The 25797-nt window shown below is 34.7% G+C and overlaps 1 protein-coding gene across 1 annotated transcript in view; it reads left to right on the top strand.

The window, feature by feature from the left end:
• Nucleotides 1–25348, top strand: part of LOC124360039 — a 104750-nt gene extending 79402 nt beyond the window's left edge. The window contains exons 4-6 of the mRNA XM_046813292.1: nt 16399–16588; nt 18529–18682; nt 23980–25348. Of these exons, the coding sequence (XP_046669248.1) occupies nt 16399–16588; nt 18529–18682; nt 23980–24072 (437 nt within the window). The 3' untranslated portion in view covers nt 24073–25348. The remainder of the gene's footprint in view (nt 1–16398; nt 16589–18528; nt 18683–23979) is intronic.
• The last annotated feature ends 449 nt before the right edge of the window (nt 25349–25797 follow it).

The following is a 25797-nucleotide window of genomic DNA, read 5'->3' on the forward strand; positions in this document are numbered from 1 at the left end:
GTCGAGTAATTTAGACAATTAATTGAATTCAGTAAAAAAGACTACATATATTTTTTTTCTAAATTATCAAAACGAAATTATTTAAAGAATTCAATTTTAACGAACTCTTATAAGTATTAAGTGATGTAATTAATTTTTTCAAGGTCTTAAATACTATATCGTTTTTCTTAAAAGTATAAGTAATAGGTATTTTTTACGTTATCTTTTATTAAAAAAATTCGTGGAAAGCGTGATTCTAAAGAGAGGTTTGACACTGGAAGTAGACCAGTCGGTGTCAGCATTCATACGAGAACGCTCGGTGTGAGACCTGCTTGATCAGTGGCAGTGCGGGTCACTTGTCACTCGTCCAATAACTGAGGTTTGTTACTGGAAGTAGAACAGTCGGTGTCAGCACTTATAGAACGCTCGGTGTGAGACCTGCTTGATCAGTGGCAGTGCGGGACACTTGTCACTCGTCCAATAACTGAGGTTTGTCACTGGAAGTAGAACAGTCGGTGTCAGCACTTATAGAACGCTCGGTGTGAGACCTGCTTGATCAGTGGCAGTGCGGGACACTTGTCACTCGTCCAATAACTGAGGTTTGTTACTGGAAGTAGAACAGTCGGTGTCAGCACTTATAGAACGCTCGGTGTGAGTGCTGCTTGATCAGTGGCAGTGCGGGTCACTTGTCACTCGTCCAATAACTGAGGTTTGTTACTGGAAGTAGAACAGTCGGTGTCAGCACTTATAGAACGCGCGGTGTGAGACCTGCTTGATAAGTGGCAGTGCGGGACACTTGTCACTCGTCCAATACCTGAGGTTTGTTCACTGGAAGTAGAACAGTCGGTGTCAGCACTTATAGAACGCGCGGTGTGAGACCTGCTTGATCAGTGGCAGTGCGGGACACTTGTCACTCGTCCAATAACTGAGGTTTGTCACTGGAAGTAGAACAGTCGGTGTCAGCAATTATAGAACGCTCGGTGTGAGACCTGCTTGATCAGTAGCAGTGCGGGACACTTGTCACTCGTCCAATAACTGAGGTTTGTCACTGGAAGTAGAACAGTCGGTGTCAGCAATTATAGAACGCTCGGTGTGAGACCTGCTTGATCAGTGGCAGTGCGGGACACTTGTCACTCGTCCAATAACTGAGGTTTGTCACTGGAAGTAGAACAGTCGGTGTCAGCAATTATAGAACGCTCGGTGTGAGACCTGCTTGATCAGTGGCAGTGCGGGACACTTGTCACTCGTCCAATAACTGAGGTTTGTCACTGGAAGTAGAACAGTCGGTGTCAGCAATTATAGAACGCTCGGTGTGAGACCTGCTTGATCAGTGGCAGTGCGGGACACTTGTCACTCGTCCAATAACTGAGGTTTGTTACTGGAAGTAGAACAGTCGGTGTCAGCAATTATAGAACGCTCGGTGTGAGACCTGCTTGATCAGTGGCAGTGCGGGACACTTGTCACTCGTCCAATAACTGAGGTTTGTCACTGGAAGTAGAACAGTCGGTGTCAGCAATTATAGAACGCTCGGTGTGAGACCTGCTTGATCAGTGGCAGTGCGGGACACTTGTCACTCGTCCAATACCTGAGGTTTGGTCGATTCTTCACAAGCTTGTCTCTTGTAAAAATTGTACACCTCAATTTTAACTTTATATTTTGCACATCGATATCTGGACAAAATGAAGTGACATTTCTTTGTATCATGGAAACATACTCAATAATATAAATATATTAATAACATATAGGTATAAAATACATTTTATTGAATGGGATGAATTAGATCCCACTGTGCTCCAGTGGATGAAACTAGTTTTTATATTCATACAATATCTTTATATAAAAGGCAGATACATGATATACAGGTCGGAAGCGGCATTTTGTGTAACACGCTCGTGTAATGTACGACGTGACGACATGCAGCACATGCCAGTAGTGCCGTCGGTAATTGGTGCAGTCAACTAACTTCCTGTCGTAAACCGCAATTGGTGGAAAGCTCAGTTACGTCCACATCGATTCCGAACACAGCGAACGGTGTAGTGTTCGAACTGGCTTGTTGGAAAGAGATATTGTATCAATCACATTTGAGTAAAAGATTTTTTGCCGACACTTGTCACCTGACGGTGACTCTAAAAACTGTAAAGAAAAATTGAGGAAATCAGGCATTACAAGTTTATTCAGTTTGAGAAAATATAAAATCTAAATTAGCCATTTCCTATTAAATGTTCTGCAGTTACTAAAAAAGACGAAATTCTTAGCACAATATTGTGAAGCGAGGCCCCTGGCGTCTTACAGATGATTTCGTATCCTATTGTTCTTTTGGGTGATTTTCGACGGCTCAGTTCGTTACTTGTGCTTCTGTTCGCGACCCTACCCAACATTTTTAACTCAGTGGTCTCTAGAGATGATTCGGGCCAAAAGTGTTTCTTTCCGGACCATATTACTTTTCGGAACGAGAATTGGAGCGATATTAACGTTGAACGACCGCTCTCCTACGTCGCGTCGTTGCTTTGCGTCTGACGGATAGGCAAGACTGGATTCAGCCAGCCAGCTAAGCATTTCATCTCTCTTTAAGGAAATAGCACTCAATGATTGACTCGTAAAATCTCTCCCATGTTTCCTAACGAGCCTGTCTAATCAGGTTTGGATGTGTACTCTCGTCCACACCAACGTCGTAAATCTGGAGTCGAAGCAACTGCAGATTGACATAAACTCTGACAGACCTGTGCTGCCCTCGTCCAACACTAGAATCTTTGAGCCCTACTCAGTTTGTGAGTTAGCTTTGTGGTTATTCCCAATTAATTACACATCATTAACCTCACTAAAGCCTTTTCACTTCTTTGTTTACATACTTAAAAGAATTATTAAAGTCATACTTGGGAATGATCAGATCCCCGGATCACCTCCGGAGCCTCCCTCTGAGCTATCCCTAGTCAACCCTTCTGGAAACTCCTAACGCCGTCTAATACAGTGGCAGTATATTGAATATGCCATATTACGGCAATGTTGAATCGCTGTTTCAACGCTCAGTATCACTTCAGAAGCTGTCACAATCTTTGGTCTGTAGTTTACGTATGAGTATTCTTCTGGACGTCCTCAAATACCTCGGGACAGAGTATATAGGGAAGGCCTAATATCTGGTAAAGCATGTGGGTACGAATGTAGAGAATTTCCCGTGGATGAGCTATTTGATACTAGGGGACGTCACCTTCCCACCAATCAATGTTTGTTTTTTAAAAAACAATGTTGCACGCTTATCTAATTTTAACTAGTTTAGTTGGGGAGGAGGAACATACCGTCGCATTCTGCTACGACAGATCGGTCTTCTTGTTTAGTAAAAAAAAAGCTTCCATGCAACCATTTATTTATTTGTCACTATACGATTAGATCCGAGAATGTCTGAATTACTAATGGGATTGGATTAAGCTACTACACTATGTGTGATACGTACTCTTAAACAGTAGTTTTTTTCGTGTAGATATAAGTGCAAGAATCAAGTACAAGCGAAGGTTGACTCATGGTGTTGACCCCTCACCCGCAATTGCTACGTGTCACTCTGAAATTGACTTTGATCCTAAACTCCTTTTTCTAGAAACACAGGTCTATTAATTTGAAAGATGATAAGAAGTAAGAGAACGAAAAGAACTTCTGGTAATGAAATAAATACGCACAGAATGGAAGATTCTGGGTCCTTTTCAGATCGCTTCTCAGGGGTTACTTTGGTATTCGATCACAGCTAACTTCGCTCTTGGTCATGGCTATGGTTATATTTATAGTAAAAGAAGTATTTATAGGGCCATGTTAGCAAGCCATGCAAGTGTTATTACTAGTTTAAAATTGCTATTATGGATAAATTCCATATCGGCTATACGTATAACAACTGGACATATTGTGCTATTGCTATTTGCCAGGTATAGCAAGCACAAAATATTTTAGAAACAAAAAGGCATTTTAGATACCTTAATCGTTCTTAATGAAAGTATTTGATTTATTTGTTGATTGTACTAAACCGACCTTGTGTACCGGTGAAATCGTGATCGTCCCTCTAAATAGCTTGCCAGCCAAAGAGTTGATTTATACCTTGTAGTTTCAAAATACGGCCGTTAAAATATTTAGTATGTGTACGGTATTGTAAAAATAATTATGTATTTACTATACATTTTAAAATTAACAAGTTTAATTTTTATAATTGATCTTCAGTTTGAAATTTCTAGTCGTCATGATATCTGGCGTTCTCTTACCTTTTTCAGAAAAAATCTGTGTCATTTTATGTATTACTTGTGGTAGACTGGCGGAATTTATAAAATTAATTGCCCAAAACAAACACACACACACACACACATATTTTTTTTCGCTGTCTTGGAACGGAAATAAAAATGAGAAAAAAACACATTCATTGGCATATCTACGAAGATTATCTGTCGAAAATCAAATCCCTCAATAACAATTTTAATCCAGTAACCTTTTAAACAAGCAGACATTGAAGACAACACGTCAAAATGCTGAGTTAAACATATGTTGTTGTATCGCTGATATTATACGTTTTTGTATACGGTCGTTAAATTAACTGATCTTTTTCGACCTTTATCAGAATATCACTTCACAACTTATTATTATGAAATACTGTCTAAAATTTGATATTCTGTTACTACTTTATTAGGAACATTACAAAAGATTATAAATCTATAAATACATTAAGCTATTTAAACATTACTACGCCTTTATTATTATTATTGACAGAAACATGGGAGTGGTTCATAGATCTAAGAAACCAAGATATGATTAAGTCGATTGAGTAACCCCAATGTAAAGTTATGAAATGTTACTTGACGTTGATAAGAACAAGCAGTGTTGTAAACCACGGTACAGCTGAGCGGAGCCGCGGCACGCCAGAAACTGATAAGATAACAAGAGATGGCCGCTTTGATTGCGATACTTGTAATCCGAACTAGATAACACCTTTCGACATTAACCCGTTTTTGTGAACTCGTAATTTAATCAATCACACCGTCTTAGATATTATCTTTTTAATACAAAAGTTATATTTTTCCAGTAAAATGTTATGTTTGGAAATATGACATTTCCTTAGGTAATATTTCATATATATTGTACAATAAAACTGAATATCCCTCACCTTTCAACAGTTTTCCTTTCGATTAAAGACTACCCAAAATGATTACTTAAAATGCCAACAATTCTTCAAAGAATGATAACAGGTTTTATTTTGATATTTCATAAAAGTTAGGCCATGGTTTTGGGTAGGCCAATCTTGTGCTTATAAATTCTGCGTATGATATAAATGTAATAATAACAGTTTAAGGTGGTGTAATCTCGACAGGCCTCATACATGAGTTCTGTGGAGCCAATCATCGACGATCATTGTCTAAACCTGAGCCTTGTCGGTGTAGCCACTGATCTCTCTACTGTACTAGGTGGAGTTCATTGTCAAGGTCTGCATCTCTCTGTAGATCTAAATTTTAATCAATCATTATGTCTTGAAAATGATTTCCTAGGCACGTGTCCGTTTCTTGTTCCTTGGTTTCTTGTTCTTGTTGCTCACACATATGTCGCTTCAACATGTTATTAATGCAGTTATTGTGTCTGATAATGTGACTAGTTAGTATAATTCACAAAGATTCAATAACTCATCGTCTTCTGTCATTTATCCCTCTTGATTAGTGTCAGTATACGTTTTATAATATTGATTACATCAAGCTGAAACGAAATATTTTCGTAAAACTTTATTTGATTAATATTTTGTATATTTGTTAAATCTTACCAAGTTTGTGCTTACCATGTTTGTGCTTAATTTTGAGCTAAATCCCCTTTAAACTTTTGAGAGTATGTTGAGGTACATTATTAAGAGTACACTTTTTAGCTATACTTCTTTTTCTCGCTATCGTCCTCTAATCACGAAGTGTTAAAATGCATAATTTGCTATTTCACATAATCATATACAGTTTAACCAGGAAGTCACATAGTTTGTCCTAACGATTACATTCAACGTTTTCTGTCCTTCCTATCTCCAAGTAAATAAATTGCCTATATGAGATGTTCGTCACATTAAAGACGGCTTCACTAGTCCTCCTATCATCACATAGATTGGCACCGCCCTACTAACTGTTGGCGCTAACACGTCTCCTTTATCAGTGACACCTATCTGATGATCGGAGGCATGAAAAAGGATGAATTTTTAAAATTTTTATAGATAGTCTTTACTTGATAACCATGTATTTTTCCAAAAGTTCTAAGAAATTGTTATTATGTAAGCCAAGAGCTTTTCTTCATAAAAATGTCCTATTTGTATAATCGAAAGTATAGACACGTCTTTATAAGACCAGATGGATAAAAATATAGAAATATTTTGATAGCTGCACAATGTACTTATTTTGTTTAGTTTGTTACGAATTGTCGTTATGCCAACAAATGAAACCTAGTGGACTTGAATTTTTAATAAATTCAATGAATTCATTGTTTTTGTATGATTTTTTATATCTTTTTTTAATAATCTTCCACTATTGTGACCTAATTACGTAATTTGATTTTTCCTTTTCTTCGCTTGCTCACCGAATTAAAATATCTTGAAAATATAATTGTAACGAAACAAAACGTTTCTTTTTTCGACTGCAATAAAATGTGCAATATTTCGACTCGTTGAAACGATACAGTAGAAGATAGTGGCGATTGAAAGATCAATATGATTTCCCATCACAATGTTCTAAGTTTACAACCATTGAGAAATATCGCAACATGTAACTATATTAACGTCACAAAGTATATCAGTACCGTATCTTAAAATTAAAGCCTGTTATTTCATATTGATTATGACATTCCTTTGAATAAGTCCAACAATTCTAATTACTGTGGTTTGCGCTTACATTTAAGCACAAGTATGGAGTTTTGTTAAATAAATGTATGATAAAGCTGAAGACAAACAAATCATTTATAGCTATTGATGTTTTGCAGTATTTAGGTCTACGTTGTTTGCAAGATAAGGAGTTCCTTGAGTTTCTTGTGTCAGAGTCATAAAACTTTCACGGAAATCTATTTTTAACATTTTACGACTCCCAGACATTGAACCAGAAGGCATGATAACATGTTTGGACGTGTAAGACGTACATTTTAATTGACACTAAACTCAGTAATTACTAAGATTATAATTTCACTGTGCCAATATGGACAATCCAATACAGAAATAATCGGGTTCACATTGACGACTCAGGTTTTAGCATCTGTACTCAATACCGACAGCTGCTACAATATTGTTGTCCCTGTTGTGTTTAACTACAAGGAAGTGACGGGGAAGAGTCAGCCTCCTGTCAGCGCAGGATGTGCGCTGGTAGCTCACGCGATGCGACCCTTGTGATGTCACCATCTCACTCGTCAGCGATAGTTGCGTAACAGTTGTGGGGCTTTCCACCGGGATAATAACTGTTGTGTTTAACTACAAGGAAGTGACGGGGAAGAGTCAGCCTCCTGTCAGCGCAGGATGTGCGCTGGTAGCTCACGCGATGCGACCCTTGTGATGTCACCATCTCACTCGTCAGCGATAGTTGCGTAACAGTTGTGGGGCTTTCCACCGGGATAATAACTGTTGTGTTTAACTACAAGGAAGTGACGGGGAAGAGTCAGCCTCCTGTCAGCGCAGGATGTGCGCTGGTAGCTCACGCGATGCGACCCTTGTGATGTCACCATCTCACTCGTCAGCGATAGTTGCGTAACAGTTGTGGGGCTTTCCACCGGGATAATAACTGTTGTGTTTAACTACAAGGAAGTGACGGGGAAGAGTCAGCCTCCTGTCAGCGCAGGATGTGCGCTGGTAGCTCACGCGATGCGACCCTTGTGATGTCACCATCTCACTCGTCAGCGATAGTTGCGTAACAGTTGTGGGGCTTTCCACCGGGATAATAACTGTTGTGTTTAACTACAAGGAAGTGACGGGGAAGAGTCAGCCTCCTGTCAGCGCAGGATGTGCGCTGGTAGCTCACGCGATGCGACCCTTGTGATGTCACCATCTCACTCGTCAGCGATAGTTGCGTAACAGTTGTGGGGCTTTCCACCGGGATAATAACTGTTGTGTTTAACTACAAGGAAGTGACGGGGAAGAGTCAGCCTCCTGTCAGCGCAGGATGTGCGCTGGTAGCTCACGCGATGCGACCCTTGTGATGTCACCATCTCACTCGTCAGCGATAGTTGCGTAACAGTTGTGGGGCTTTCCACCGGGATAATAACTGTTGTGTCCGAACCGTTTTTGAACAACTACTACTTGCATGGCTTAAGTGTATCAATTTTACAATAGCACATACAGCATGCCTACTATACAGAGTCTATTCTAAGAACGTTAGGCATTCTTTTAGAGCCGATCATTCTGTATTCTTGTAACTCTAGTGGCAGTAACTGAAATGTTTACTGATTTATTCAGTTGGATCTTAGTTATATACAAAAATAAAAGGTGTCCCAATAGTTCACAAGCAACCGTTCGAGTTAGGGTCAAGATGTTTCGTGAATTCTTGAGTAGGGTCAAGGACATCACCAGTTGAAGAACTACTTCTTTCTCAGACTCACACGATTGTGAGAGAATACTTACTTGGATATCACGTCAGCTACATGGTTTGACAGGTTTACCTTAGTGTCAGAATAAACTTCGTCATCACTAGAAAGAGAATGATTCAAAACGAGCTCTCGAAGATCACATAATCTGTCTCTAAAGCTTTCGCCGAAAATGAATAACTATGAGAAAGAAAGTTAAACCACTGTAATAACAACACTAAAACATTAGAAACATAAGAAACATTTGTCCACAAATACTATTGGATTCGTAACTCCAAATACACAACTTGTCACTTGTGTAGTTTCAAAACAACATGGCTGATTATTTATATGACCTTAAGTACCTAAAATTTTAACAACTGTACGTGTCAACTTTGGCGACAAATCAGACGGACCTTTGGCAGCGAAAGTTCTTTTCATACCAGTTGTAGAGTTAATAATATACCGCAATTTTATAAAACTAAATTCATTGTGTACGATTTGAGGTTGAGGGGTAGATATGGCTTGATAGCCCTAACTCCGCTTCTTTAAATAAAGGCATTTTTTCATTTTATTTTCATTTTAGAGCATGCATTTTTCCACTAAAATTAACGAACTATTTATTATAATGTACGGTAGTTTGATATCAATATTAACGTGTATATTATTAAAAGCACGTGTATTATAATACTAATCTCCATTTTAAAATACATTTTGAACACTCGTAATTATATTCGCTTATATTTAATCCGATTTTCCATTATCCTCACACTGTCTTGAGGCCAAAAGCATATTCTTAAGGACGCAATCACTCAGGCGGATTATCGCTTCTCGCTTCTCGCCAGTCAAAGCTAATCGGCGACATGGAATCTAATCTCGCGACCTCTGAGGACAAATTCCATTAACTCATCGACTAAACAGCGACGCTACTCACCGTTTGTGATGTAGCCCGAAACGAATACTCGGCAGCAGTGAGTGAGTGCTAATAACAGTTGTGGACCCCTCAGAATCTGAGAGTCAGTCGTGCTGCTACGTGCCAAGAATAAGTGTGCAGGGATAAATGTACAATCAGGTCTTACATGGCGCCTCATATTGAGAGGAATTATAGTTCAGAATAATATATGTTTCCCTGTTATGAAAGATATTTAAACTGATCTAACAATAGTAGCTTCGGTTGTTTCTTTTTGAGGTACACAATGAATGGAATGCCACTTGTGTCTAAAACTCTTACTTCTCTTGCTGGCTGCCAACTATGTCTTGCACAGGCTTTAATTCTTAGGCTTAAGCCGGAGGTGTCTTTAACTGTAAATTTTCCGCTTCAAACATTGCGTCGAATTATTGTTTTATAGAGAAAAAATCAAATACGTATGTACACCAAAAACGGTAATATATAGACAATTGTTACTAAATATTTGATTCCGAACTTGAATTTTAATAATTGGTATTACGTACGAATTGTACCGTATATCATTAGAGAGCCTAGAAGTTGGTTTTGTCTCTGGTTTAGTTCGAATCGACCTGTTAGAACGTTAGAACGCCCTTTTAAAATGTGATCTATACAAAAAAGGGGTGAAGACAGGTATTCGAGTCCTAAAATATGTGGGAGGGGAGGATTGTAGACCAGGTGCATCCTCATACTAAACAACCCTCATCCTGACAGTTCAGGTAGTGGATGAACCGTTCCCCTCGACAGTTCCCTGTGCAGTATTGCCAACAAACTTTTCTCCTGTCGTGGTCGTAACACGAGCAACTGTTCCTAATACTTTTCTGAAGCAGCTTACAAAGAGTTTAATTTGATACTTCGAGTTCAAATCATCTTTATTCAGGAAATATCACATAATACATTTGTCTATAGTTCCCATGCAACTCATTTGTTGCGCGTGGGATTAATGTAATTATTCTACAGTTATTGTATAAATGTATATAATGTCCTTACGACAGTAATTACGTGGCATACAACAGTTATAACATGGTATACAAAAAGCTATTATGTGATATACAAAATATAACAATTATAAACTTCATAATCAATAACAAATAACAAAGTAAAAGGTTTAACAAGAAATATATAACATCAAATATCTTTATCAATAGTACAACAAATTACAATATCAACAACAAACTTCATCAGGTAAGCTACACAAAAATAAATATTATATAATCCATAAATATATCAGTAATAAATAACAGCGTAACAAAACAAACAACAAGGCCAAAGTGAACAACGCAAATAAATACTTCTGAACTTCGTACACGCTGCCATTTTTCATCAGTAATCCCAGTCAACAAAATCACAGTAAAAAAGGTCTTTACTTTAGCTTATGTGAAGATGAAATTGTAAGTTAATTTAAAATGTCCAAGCTTTGTATGAAGTCAAAAACATTCAGCATAATAACTTCATCACATGTCCTGAAAAATAACTGGTAATGTCATATGAATATACCTTTATTATACAGTCTGTTTACTAATTTGTTTATTTCCCAATTTTCTCGCTGCCAACATGGTGTCCACAAGACCAATGTAACCAGCGTAACTTTTTTTACAGACAGAAATTGAGACTCCCAATGAACCAAGATGTACCTTTCAGTACAGATGTAAATGTAGTAGAACATATTACCACGGCGCTTCAGCCACCCGTCTCTATATCTAGCAGTCAAACGGCTAACTGCGGAGGTTAAGTTTAATCAGATTTATCACTACATCGACCCCAAAAAATCTGTTTAAAATAATTCTACTCTGTGAAAAAAACAGAGTCCCATGTTCAAATTTCTAACAAAATTTAAAATACACATAATTTACATAATTTAAATGCCTTTACATCCTTAGCATTTTGGCGAGGAACAAATTTAATTGCCTCTGTTCGTTTTAAATTGCGGTCTAAAAATGTTTTATTTTCTTTTTGCCAAATTTTGTTACGATGCTTCAAAAAGGAACTTTCAAATTATACCATACATGTTCATATTGTTTAAACAATTTCTGTCACTGTAAAACCTCCTATTTTGTGTGTGTGTTCAGAGCTGGAAAACAGTGTTTTAATATGCAATTTACTATCTTACATGATAAAACATTCGTGTACTCTAACATGAGTGTTTGTATACGTTCAGGATAGTGCCATGGAAACAGAGAGAATACCTTCTGCTGCATGAAAATCAGCTGACAGTGTCACAGGGGTAGTTATTAATTGCGTTGCTATACTTACCAACTGATCTTGTGTCTTTTTGTGTATATATATTGAAAGTTATTTAACAATAAATATACCAATTGTAAATTATAGAGTTGTGCCCCAAAACATATCCGATTGTTTAAAATTAGCCACCACGAGGTTTAATTGGTTGCACGTTTAGCGGCCCCTCCCACCAGCTGAAGATTGCTGTCTGTACGTGTGTCCGCCTGTGTAAACGATACTTTTTAAATTAGTTAAATGAGAAGGAAGCAGCGGCATGATGTTGTCCGCTGTTGAGCGAACACGAACTCTCATCATATTCCTAATTGAAATGAGATTAAATCAACATTAATAGAATTGTCATATGGAAAATTATGGAGAAGATCCTTCCTTCATTTGGAACTAGAAATAAATTGTTCTTGCTCATCTCGACAGTTCATACAAGGCGGCCTAACACTAAAGGTTTTTTTTATATTTCAAATATGCGTTTCGTGTCAATTTTGTTTCAGATTATTGACTTGTAAGATTTGTTTACAACTCTCACTATTGTACACCGAGTGTTATCACGCAGCAGCTGGGTCTGTGAGTACGCGGCGCGGCACGGCAAGCGGTGTCGGTGTGGGCCAGATGTTTATCGGCGATCGTCAGAACTGTGAGTCGCTTGTATATGTGAGTCCCAGATGTGTGACTATAGTCCCACGTGTCAACTGTGTTCCGGTCTCTTGAGTCATCCACATCTTATCACAAGCCCGCTTTTTGTTAGTCACCACTTACAGTTTATTTTCCTTTCTTCCATACGATCAATCTTCCGCCAGTTAAATAGCTATTGTAGGGCGTTTTTGCAGTTGATTCACATTTTGCTATCCTCACTATTATTTAAAGATCCGCTATTTTAAGTCCGTCTAATAAATCGAACCATTTCATTTAGGAATAGTCAATAAAGAAATTGCTGCAATTTTCTGTGGACATTCCGTACCACAAGTAATCTTTGTGATCGATCCATTAATGAAATCTCTTAGACCGTAGGGATTGTGTATTTGTTTCTCTTGTGGTGTATTGATTTTTTGTGCATTAAGAAAACGGAATCCACATAATTTTAGGCATTGTTCTTTCTAAAAGCTGATGTGAGAGCCTCTAATTGTATAAGGAAATACTCTCAAGAAACTCTGGTGTGGCCGTTATCGTTACTCGTACTTTGGTGGAAAATCCTCACTTTCAACTGTTCCCAAGGTTTGTGCTAGTAATGGGAGGGCCTTGTCCCCTTCTGACGTATCATACCAGAGCTCCGGACATCGTCTATGACTGTATGGTGCCATTTAAGACGGACAAAAAAAGTCACCAAACCTTCAAGTGATGTATTTAGGTCATTCGAAGAATTTACTCTTTTCTTATATCTCATCACCGTGTCCGGACTCATTCGTCTTACTGAACTAAGCCTCCAGTAGGGATATGATCGAGGATGTTTATTTGACGGGAAGAACTTCCCGAGTACTCTGAGGGTTTGTTATGGGTATTTGAAGAAATCTCCATCAAATATCCCCAAACATTCTTGGAGTTAGTTGGAAACACCATTGAAAGGAATCGCCATCTCTGTAACCATCCTGCCCCGTGACTTCGTATTCTCAGGCGTGTTGCTGTTTTCTGTTAAAACATCTGTGCCTCCTAAATCTCGTGGCCTCTAACAATGGCATCACAGAACATCCTTACACACACAATGGAATTCTTAAAGGTGTCGCCACTTTCTGCTAAGATCTGTGCCTTCCACTACAGTATCCTTTTTAACTGGACAGAAGAGTATGAAGAATTTTGAAACGGAACGACGCGTCGTCTCATTTTGAAACTTTTATTATATAAACATGTTTTTACTGTATCTAATATAGTATTGTAACAAGACCACCTAATTTAACTTTTAATGTTTTTTTTCTCTCCTCGATTCGTATTGCACCTACTCTACCTACTTTCAATTACACAGCTACATTATATGTCGATGTTATTTATATAATTTATTATTCGCACAATAAATATACTTAATTTAAAAATGTCTTCGTTGTACGTTTGCGATTTTAGTACCGTTCATCGATGCTTAATAAATAGCTTAATCGGAATAACAATTCTTTTTGTCTAATGCCGTAAATTAAGGCATGTAGATTTTACAGTTACATGTAGTCTTTTGTTTAACAATTTTTTTTTTTGCGATGACATCGTCATGTTCACTCCTAAAACGAAATGGTAAATTATTTGAAATTTTTGTGAATGAGAATTGCAAACAGCTTTGATAAATGTCAGGTTAAAAGACATTTTATAGGTATTTGCAAGCACAACATTCTGCTCAATATATGTTACAATTTTGACGTTTTATAACACCTGCATATTTAGTGTTTATGGATATTTTGCTACGCCCATATATTTCCTCTCAGACGTACAGATTTGTATACCAACAGTTTGGTGATGATTTGTCGAGATGTTTTCTATTTTTAGACAAGCGAGTGCATGCGAATTCTGGGAGTAAATAAAAGTGGCAGTAAAACGAAAGCGGTGCTGAGTGGTGTTGAGACCGGAGTAAACAGAATTCTGTAGTCCGGCCAGCTTGTGTACTGTGTCTGTGCTGACGCTGAGCGAGCGTCTGTATAGCTGGTGTAAACATGCTCAGCCATGTGCAACCTTCCGTGGCTATTCTGTGCTTTAACTACTTGTCCTAGTAGAAAACGTCATTTTGTAGGATTATAATTACTTTAATTTCCAGTACCTTCATAAATGGATAGTATTGTACATTTTTGAAATTATTTCAACATTCTACAAGTGATATGATACCGTTTAATACAAGGAAATACAAGATTTATCAATTGTTTTAACAGTGTAAAAAATGCGAATGCCTCAGCCCAACAAAGATAAGGTAAATGTTGGAAGTGGGTCTATAAGTCACTATGAGGTCACAGTTTTCCTAATAGCAGGTAGGCTACCTTGTCTGTGGTACCGATAACATACAACTTGCCTGATAAACCTCAGTTTGTTCTCGTCTGTTGGTGTAACCACAATGTGTTGCTTGGTATGTAATTATTACAGTCACTTTAAATATTTAACATGACTAAGTTTTGTAAGGAGTTCGTTAACTCAGATAAATCTCAATTTCACTAAAGAGTTACGACTTTTTGATTGGACAATCGATTTAATTTTACGTTTAATAACAAAGTATTAGGAATTCAATGATCATTGAACAACTGATGAATATAAGTTCGGGATACATAAAATATTTCCTTGCTATTTAGTTTTGATGTGTTTTTAGTTTTTTCTGTCAAGTACTTAATTTCGTGTTTAAAGGGGAAAATGTGAAAAATATTTTTGCAGGAATATACAATATGTTGTATCCGTAAATAGATATGGTAAAGTTGTTATTGTTCATAAACGCCAATAAACATGTGCAACCATTGTCTTTTAATGTAATAATGGCAACGTCTGAACACAGCTGGGTGAGTACAAGGTGATTTAGTAGTTCTGTTGAATTTGTACTACATATTCAGTCTCACTCAATAGACCATTTGTATTTAAAAGTGAAGTATTTTAAGTTACGATTTTCTGTTTCTTGTTAAACAGTAGTGTGCCAGGTATAATTTGGACATGAAAGAGAATGACAGTACTAGGGCACCTTATGAGGTGGAAGTAGACTAATTTTGCCTTTTCTGTACCCATCAAACTCCCCCTCCCTCTCCCTATTGTCCACGTGTCAGTCTCTAGAGTCTAAGCTTAATTATTACTTTTTTAGAGTACAACTAAACATAATTTTTCCATTAGTAAATACTGTACTAAAAATAACTACTTTAAAATGTAAAAGATATTACTATTTTAAACACCAATTATACAAGTTTCTGGAGCCAGTAAAATGCAGTAAATGTGATAAATATTACATCGGTTAAACCTGTTGAAATTTTAAGAGGCCACACAGGTTAGCTAGCGGCCACACGTGTGATGCGCCACACGTGTGAGGCTGTACGGCTACAGTTTCAAACAGCTCGTTTAAAATCTATACGTTTTTCACTTCAGTAACTTAGATTGTAGTGTCTCAATGCTAATGAATTGTTGAGCATACGAGTTTCTATTAATACTAATGGTTTATAAATTATTTTAATATAGACTCTCTTATGGGAAAATTTTCGAATATAAATTATAGTATAATATAACTTATGAATTAGGAAACGTGTCTAAAAAGATTATGAAAGAATCAGAGAGAATGTTCATTATAGAATAAGTATCAAAATAGTGTGTGGTTGGTATAATTCAAATAAATTAGATAATACAATGATATTGTGGCTTATTGTAGCGGATATGAACCTTATTTATTTTTAACAAATAATTGTAAATGATAAAATAACACGACTGTCATCGATTTTAGCTTTAATCTGTTTATTATCATTGATATGACCTGTTTAGAATCTTATGAAGTAATTTTGAATGAAATCTGCACAAAACACTGGAAGAGTGAACTGTCAGTAATTCATGTTAAATTAGTTACAACTGCTATATCTGAACTGCTTATCTCCAAACCATCATGGTGATGTTCCCAGGTGAGAGGAGTCCAGGTATGTTGTCGGAGTCGCACCACTCACCTTAACCACCAGTGATAGGCCACCTGAGGCCGGACCCTATATGTCTAAAACCACCCTGCTTATCTCTAAACCACCATATATGTACAAATAAATGATGGATTATACAAGTTGAGATTGTGATGTTCCCAGGTGAGAGGAGTCCCGGTATGTTGTCGGAGTCGCACCACTCACCTCAACCACCAGTGATAGGCCACCTGAGGCCGGACCCTCCACCCTGTCCTGCTGAGAACCTCATCATGCCGCGCAAACTGCAGAATCCCTGTCTGGACTCCAAGGACCACCAGAACCTCCACAGGGAACTGCTCTTCAACCAGAAAATGTAATTACTTGACACATTGATGTTGCTATTGATGTTGCTCTAATGAGTGTTTGCCTTGTCCACTTTGTGTGTTTGCTTGTCCTGTGATATTAAACCTCTGACTATAGGTCAGAGCCTGTATAAGAATATCATCTAGCTTTATATGGAATTTATGAGTTATGAGCAATTTTCCCTAAGGAAAGAAGGGACTAAAAATACAATGAGATCCTTATTTCGTTGGCTGAAGCTGATATAATAAATTGCTATTAATGTGTCAGACAATTTGTTGAAGGAGTAAGTTAATTTTAGTGCCCTTAGTAGTGTTTGTATTATTGCTCAGATCAAGAAAAGATATAAATACATAGGTCTGAAAAGTCTTCTGTCAGAAATCGTATCATTATATTAAAAGTAATTTACTACCGGTGTAAGGCATTTCCGGCACAGTGTTTGCCTTGTTTTCGCTATCAATAAATTCAACAATTTCTCCTCTGGTCAAAAAGTGACTACTTCCTGACATTGAAATCTACTTCTGTGCCCTAGTAGCTTTTGCATTGTCGCCCTGATAAGAAAACGTACAATAGGTTGGTTACTAATTCTGACCCTTTGCAATTTACTACCAGTCTAAGGTATTACTGGTGTTGGTAGACTGTTGAGGGCATAATAGACATGTATGTCAAACTTAACCTCTCCATGACAGCGGGATGTTGAAAAACAAATATTTCCTGTAGGGCCAAACGGCTCCTGTAAGCCATTGTTGTTTGATACTGTATTTTTTAAGCATAAGGCAGTTTTGAAATGTTATTGTTCTAAGTCCATAGGGAAGTTGAAAAACAAAAATATAGTTCTACAAGGGTTGCATTCGTATTTCAGGCCCTATGGATAGTAAAACTGCATGAAAAATCTTTCCTTAAAACCTCTATGAGTGGTTGACCTTCTTGAAAATGCTTTTGATGAAACACTATTTAGGTGATTACATACGTGTGTGTCAAACTTCATCTTTCTAGGACATTGAGAATTAGTGATGAGTGAGTAAGGTCTGCCTTTTATATATAGAGATTCATGTAAAATTACATATTTAATTTTAGTAACCCTTAAGTACTGTCACGGGGTGCTAAAGTTTCGTTGGAGGAAGGAAACATCAACAGAACAAATATGAAAAGAAGGAAAGTTGAATGTTTAGTGTGTTCAAGGAACAGAGGCATAAAAACAAGTGTATTCTGTGTAAAATATAGTAAACAAATGTGGATAAAGCACATAAAAACTATCTAAATTAAAAGCTGAATTAGAATAAGGACTAATTGTGTACATATTCTCCATAAGTAAATCATTAATTTTTCCCAGTAATTCTGCATACTTTTGTAGGTTTTATATTTTTCTCTTAATTATAAGAAGTGATTTTGGTAAATTAAACAAATGTATAAAAATTAATGTGTGTTATGCTTTTGTCAACAACAAAGGCATATTTTAAGTTTCCAAAAGTTAGGTAATTTTAAGTACACAAAGTAATAAACATACAATAAACATACCATTAAAAACCAAAAGAAAATATATTAAAAATACATTTTCAAAGTAACTTCACATTATTATAATGTTAAAAATCATCTTCATTTTCTAAATCAATGTATTAAAAGCCCAGATATAATTCCAAGTTTTGTTGTAATTAAGGGTTCACACATTCAACATTCGGTTCATTTTGGATAGATTAATAATTCATTGTTTTATACGTATGTTTTATTAATAAAATTAATTTTTATAAAATATCAGTAAAAAAATTGTAAAAACAACATCTTACTGTAGAAACCTGTCAGTTAGCTAGTCAAAATCTACCTAAATCCCCAAAAAATCTATCTAAAACTCAAATCACTCTACAAGTCCAAAAACCCAAATGGGCCATACTCCCCCATACTGAAGAGGTTAATTAGTGGTTGTCGTATTTATTGATTTATATTTTTGTGTTCCAGAGGAAAGAATGTTTTAAATCAGAAGTCAGAGTTGCAACGAGCAATGGAAAAACATAAAGAATCACAAATTAAGAAAGAACTTGAACTTCAGAAGCAAGAAAATCGAACACCTTTTGAAAAAGTGATTGAAGAAAGAGCTCGCCGACTGGAATCTGTAAGTACACATGATACATTCTTCGAATCATGGCAAGTTTGTATTATTTAGTAAAAGTTTTAATAGTAGTATTATGAGTATTTTGTATTATTGTATAGCATTCTTGTAAAATCTTATAGCATGAGGAAAATGTCCCTGACCACGCAAAGTGCCATCCTTTTTGCTTAGTCAGTAACTAATTATATTCTCACCTGTTTCAAGTGATGATATAATTAGTTCTTAAAATAAGAGAAAAAAAGAAAATGGGTCAGATATTCCTAATTATTATAATCTCACCTGACGAAGAGGATATATTTAAATCCTTGGAACATTGTGTTATACATTTAAAACTATGGCAAATGTTCGAAACCTTATCATTATTTACACTGTTAGTACAAAGTCTGCAATTGGCTTCTCAACTAGATCCAGTCTCCATGCAATGGGATATTTCTTAATTGAAAAGGAATGCAAAGGTTAAGAGTGTGTGATAAGCTTAGTGAGCCACATTTGAGGAAGCATAGTGTTCCAATCCTCTTGGTTACTGGCTTGAGAATTACTATTTTAAGCTGAGGATTTATACTGGGTGTCTTTGGTTGATTGTTCAAATAGTGTTATGAATGCAAAGGTTAAGAGTGTGTGATAAGCTTAGTGAGCCACATTTGAGGAAGCATAGTGTTCCAATCCTCTTGGTTACTGGCTTGAGAATTACTATTTTAAGCTGAGGATTTATACTGGGTGTCTTTGGTTGATTATTCAAATAGTGCTATGAATGCAAAGGTTAAGAGTGTGTGATAAGCTTAGTGAGCCACATTTGAGGAAGCATAGTGTTCCAATCCTCTTGATTACTGGCTTGAGAATTACTATTTTAAGCTGAGGATTTATACTGGGTGTCTTTGGTTGATTATTCAAATAGTGTTATGTAGGTAGAGCAAACATAATCTATTCAGATTTGTTTTTAATTTTTGCAGCACAGTTATTTTATTTAGAACTAAATTAGCAGATTTGTGTGATACTTCTGGCAGTATATTTACAATTATAATATTATTAATGTAATTTTTAATTTAATTTTATAAAAAATCACAGCAATTATGCTATAAGGAATTTACAAAGAATACCTACAATAATAGATATTTTACCATCCTTTGTAGAAATCTGTGTAGTGTAAGTGTTACTTACAGGTAATTTATACATAGAGACAAGTACAACTAATTTAGTCAACAATGCAATACTCACTCAATGATAAACTGTGTAGCATAGGTGTTATTTATAGGTAATTTATAAATAGAGACAAGTAGAAGCAATATAGTCAAAACAACAATGCAATACTCACTCAACAATAAACTGTGTAGTGTATGTGTTATTTACAGGTAATTTAAAATAGAGACAAGTACAAGTAATATAGTCAAACAACAATGCAATGCTCTCTCAACAATAAACTGTGTAGGTGTTATGTAAAGGTAATTTACATATAGAGACAAAGTGGGACACTTCCAGATATGCTTTCTACATCAGAAGTAAAATACTATGTAACTTAATTCATAACTTTATTAGAAAAATAAATTCATTATGGTCATTTTGGTGTAGAGCAAGTGAAATTTCATTATGTTTTATATTTACTGCGGATATAATGATATCCGTATAGTCAGAAACCTTGATTTTACACAAATATTTTTGGTGTTCATAGACATTACAATCTTTACACTATACTTAATATCAAAGATCTTTCACGTAAAAATCTAATTTGGTTGAAGAGGTTTAGATTAATGTTTTCCAGTTAATTTTAGTTTTTACTGTTATATGAATAAAAATTGATTTAATAAAACATCTATTTTCTTCCTGTATCCTTTATTTTTACAGTTTTGTTCAGAATAAAATCTTCTACAAGTTTTATTAAAAATTTTAATCTGTTTCTTGGTGAGTTAACAAAGTTCTTGTTGTCCAAAGATGAAAAATTAGGTTTTAAACTCCATTTTTTGCATTTTACGCGGGTTTTCTCACAAATTACTTAACTTACAGTTCTAGAATCTGTTTTATTCAAATTATCATTTTATTCATTTATCAATTTTATTCAATTATCATTTTATTCAAATTCAAAAATATTGAATACGCCCCTTAATCTACCTTACCAGAATTTCAGAAAGACCTTGTTTTTCACGGTGAGCTGGAGCTGAAATCCATGCAAAATCTTTTGCTAGTCGTAACTTGCTAACAAAGCATTTCCAGATCTATGTTTACATAAACTTTTTTTTATAAAATTTTACTTGTAGAATGAGATTTCACTGCTTCTGTATATCTTCATGAATGACGAAACATAACAAAATGCCTTAGTAGTAGTTTGTAGATAAACAAAAAACCCATTTCCATAGTATAGTAGAACAATTAATGAGTTTTGTGTTCTAAATATATGGTTTATATAATAATAATAATATATTTATCAAATAATCAATATTAATACATATATATCTTATAAAACTAAACTTAACATGTTTTTTTTATCTTGGAATTTTTAATTATTTGCTTATCAAAGTTTCCTGGGTACACCTCTTTTTTGACAAGATTGTTTAATATTAATTTGTTTCCTACCATTTTAAAATATGTATTTTATAAATAATACCATAACTCAGTACAATCACATTCAATATAACCCTCACTTTCATTTTTTTTATACCACGAAATGGAAACAAACCAGCGTGATCATTATGATTACACTATATTTGATAAAAATACAATAAAACAAAAATGTATGCAAAAATGACAAATAATTTTTCTTAAATTGTTTAATAAAATTGTCATCCAATTCAAATAATTTGGCATACTTACCGCTCCTTAAGTGTATGTTTAAAAAGATATTTCTTCTCACTGTGAAAATATTTTTGGTTTTCATATTATAAAGAAGCAAACTTAGAAATTAAAAGTATTTCTTTATATTCAGTACCTAATGAGAAATAAAAGTAATAGTTATATTGCTAGTGTACTCATATGTCAATAAACATTTTAGTTAGAAATATTTTGTGAAAGATATACCTTTTATAACTAAAATTATGAATTACTTTGTAAATAATTGCTCAATCTGGACAAGGTCTTTTTCACTTATACTCAATTCAACTTGATAACAAAAACATTCTAGTGACAATGCAATATAATTTTGTCATGTTCTTCAAAGAGTCAAACTAAATACATGTAAGTAAACAGATTTTTTTGTACATTTTATGAAAAAAAAAAACCTGTATCCCAAAAAGCTTATTTTGATGCTATTGGTTCCAGCATCCCACCACTTCTGCTCATCTGATAACACATCCTACAACCCATCTCTTTTCCTTGTCCCTCTTAGATCTTTCCCTGGGTGTCCTGTATTTTACTCTAGCATCATTCCCGTCACATTTTCTCACATCAAAGTTTTTGAAAGAAAATGCTCCAAACTGCTCCTATGTGGAAATGTTTACATGCCTTCCCAGGGAATTGAACCTGTGACTTAAACACCAGTTACACAGCCACAGCCTTACTCATATGCTACGGTGAAGGTCTAATCCTATTCCATGATGCACACTAGTTTTGTTAAATTTATCTCAAAATGCAGTAGAAGGAATTTACTGTCAATTTTATTCACTTTTATGTTTTCTGTCACACAAATCAATTGTCAACTTATATCACAAGAAAGTTCTGACATTTTGAAAAAAAATCATTAAAGTTAAAATACGATTTTGTGATTATGTTTGAGAAAAATTGGGACTAAACTAATTATAAAATAACTAATGCTCATGAAGTATTGTTGAAAATTTTCAGCTAATTGAATCACATACATGATAATGTTATTTTGTAAGGTTCGTTAGCTAACAATAACTTATAAGTTTATATAAATAAAAATGAATTGTTGTTTCTTGGTAGTTACATTACTTTTAAATGGATAAACCAATTTGGCTTATTTTTGTTTTAACATTTTTGTAATAATCCAGATTAGATGTTTATGGAAAGAAAAATTGGAAATACTGTATATATGGATTTTAAAATTCCCGCATAAACGAAATTCTAAGGGTTTTGAGAGGTAGTGTACTGCAAATATAAATTACAAAAATATTATCTAACTGCTACTATTGATGAATTCAAACCATTTAGTTCATTCTACATATTATTTAAACACTGCTATATGATTCAATTTAAGAAATAACATTATGAATATATGTACTTAAGGTATTCATAATTGGATCCACTTGATATGGAATATTTACATTAGCTGTAGGAATTAAAAAACAGAGAAACCATACTCTAATATGAATCAAAGAGCTTGGAGTTACAAAGCAATGCACCAGACACAAAGTACTATTTTAGGGCTGAAAAATCATTGAGGAGGCAGTGATTCCGTTTTGCACTGATGCCGGAGGGATATAATATTGATTAAGTATATAGATTATTAATTATTGACTTCCTGGATTGAACCAAGGAAATAGAATAATATAGTGAATTAAGATCAGAAAGCATGGACATATTCTATACTATTATCAATATAACATTTATTCGAAGAACGAAAACCATATGATACAAAGATAGCAAGCCCTGTAGCCCATGAAGCAGGCAGACGTGTCCTTTTAGAGATTTAAAAATATCGTAAATATCATAGTAGTAATAGTTTGAATGTTTGTGCTTCCGTCTCATATAAACTGCTGTGTATGATTCTATTGAAGTATTCCATGATTTGTACCTCCGTTTCAAAATTACCAAAGGGCTCCATCACACTATAAGTGCTTTCATTAAAAAGAAGTACGGAGTCCGACTTCAAGATTCCAAAATATATACTGTCTTTCAAATTTCAGTTCAATTATTTTGAAGATGGTAATATTTTCCAATAACTATCATTTATCTCAGAAGTGCTTGATTTGTTACTTAAAAAGGATATGTCTATGATGTCCCTATTTTTCAGCGAGATATTGTGTACAAAACCATAGAAATTAGCTAGTACTCTAATTTAAGCCATTTCTTCAGAATTCTTCCTCTTAATCCAAGAGGAAGGATATTGCGAGGTCGGTCTCATGGTGCTAAATAAAATAGTGCTGTTGCTGTGAATATTTAAACTATCCTATTCTATTACAAAATGTTTATGTACAATTATTCTAATATAATTTAGTAAAAATAGTAACCTAGATAGAGTGTAATCCATTTTGACTAATGATTGAGTTATACAGCAGTAACATTAGGTAGACATATAGAAAGTTATTAGTATTCCTCAAATAAAACTTTTTTGTGCCAAAAGAAAGTCACATTAAATTGGAGTTTGATATTTTTTATACAATGAACTGTACATCTTGATATTGTTGTTGTTTCAGCAAGAGAAAGGCAGTATAGAGGAGGAACCCAGCAGTAAGCCTGAGTTTCTGCAAGTTCATGCCAAACTGAGGGCTCGGATGGACTCCAAATAACTCCCATATTGTGTACAGTTTTTATCACTATACAATTTCCACGAGTTACAAACATTTCATTTGCAGTAATAATCGTGCTTTTTGTTAGTGTTATTTTATTTTGTTGTCTTCAATCATGTAAATAACCTTAGTTTTGTAATTCAAAATCTGTAGCATTTGTTTTTTATGTATAGACCAATGAAAAATATTCAGTGTACAAATAAAATACTTTCAAGATAAGAGAATAATTATTAGTTGTTCTGGAACAACAGATGAATTAGAAACTGTGTTATTTTTTTATTTTCTCATACGGAATACGTTGATGACAAGTTTCTTCTCTCTTGAGTTGGATGAGAATGTAGCAATAACACGTGAACTGGCACACCATTCCCTGGTGCCTTCTGTTTTTCACAGTTTGTCCATCTGTTGATCAAGTACAAACAATATTGAATAGAATTAAACAAGTGCCTGCAAAGTATTGTGTATTTTATTATTGTTTAACTTGTAATTAGGTGTTACCAAGTCAATTTTAATATTGATAATAGGAGGCTATCTTGTTTTGTGCAAAGCTCTAATAAAAGAACAGGGTAGTATTAAGAAGCATTTTTCTACAATAGCTTGTCTCTTGTAAGAGCAATACAAGCCTAGTCTACTGAAAAATATGTACATTAAGGGATTTAGGGTTAGATAATTTACCAGAGATCTATTGCAAATATTTGTACCTTTTAGTTTGTAAATTTATATGTTTTCATAATTTTGACTTATTCTATTGTAAATTGTAAGAATCAGATTAAAAAAAGGAATAGACTAATTTACTAAATTGTTTGTCTTGCTCTTGTTAGTGAAACACAGTAATTATGTTGCATCATGATAGACATATAAATTACTACTTAAATTCTTCTGCAAGTATTCATAATATATGTTAAATTTCTTTTTCCATTATCGGTTCAATTTATTTGGTTTGTATTCTTCATTCTCAGGAATCAGTAACAACCTCATTTCTTCACATTTTAATCTGAGAAGTTTATCTTGTTTAAATATACCATTCATGTTAATCCATGCACTGTTGTTGCTAGTAGGTATGAAAGAAACTATATTTTTGTCAATTAAATTCACACAATCAATTTTAGACACATCTATGTCTGGGCCTTGCCGCTGTATACTTTTTAGCTATTGAAACAATAATATAATAGTGATCTATATATAAACATGTTCTTGTTTCGAACAGAATAACTTGTTATATAACATTTACCTGTCGTATCAGTATATTTCAAATAAATATTGATTCATAAGTGTATATTTTGTTTCTTATCCATGTTTATAATCTTGTTTTACAGTCAGGTATATTCAATGTTTCCCAAAAGAACAATTTTAAATCTTTAAATATACTACTTTTCCACGTTTGGCTGTAAAATGTTATGAAATATCTCATTTTAATGACTTACAAGAATTCATCTAATTACTTTTCCAATGGCTTTTCTAGAATTTCAAACTCATGATGCATATGAGTTGAACCTGGAACTCTCAGAGAGACGCCTATTGCGAGGTTCTACTACAGGACCAACACTTTGCTTTACCCTTCCGATTAAAATTAGAATTAATCTCTTAATGTTGAGAGAGATGTATTTATGGTAAAATTTACAAATTGAGGTTTAACTTTGTTCTTATACAATAAAATTCAATAAGTGAAGATGTTAATATGGACAGCTCTGGACACATTGGATTCTCATGGTTGTTTGTTGTATT

The sequence above is a fragment of the Homalodisca vitripennis genome, chromosome 1 (assembly GCF_021130785.1).
Source record: "Homalodisca vitripennis isolate AUS2020 chromosome 1, UT_GWSS_2.1, whole genome shotgun sequence".
NCBI lineage: Eukaryota > Metazoa > Arthropoda > Insecta > Hemiptera > Cicadellidae > Homalodisca > Homalodisca vitripennis.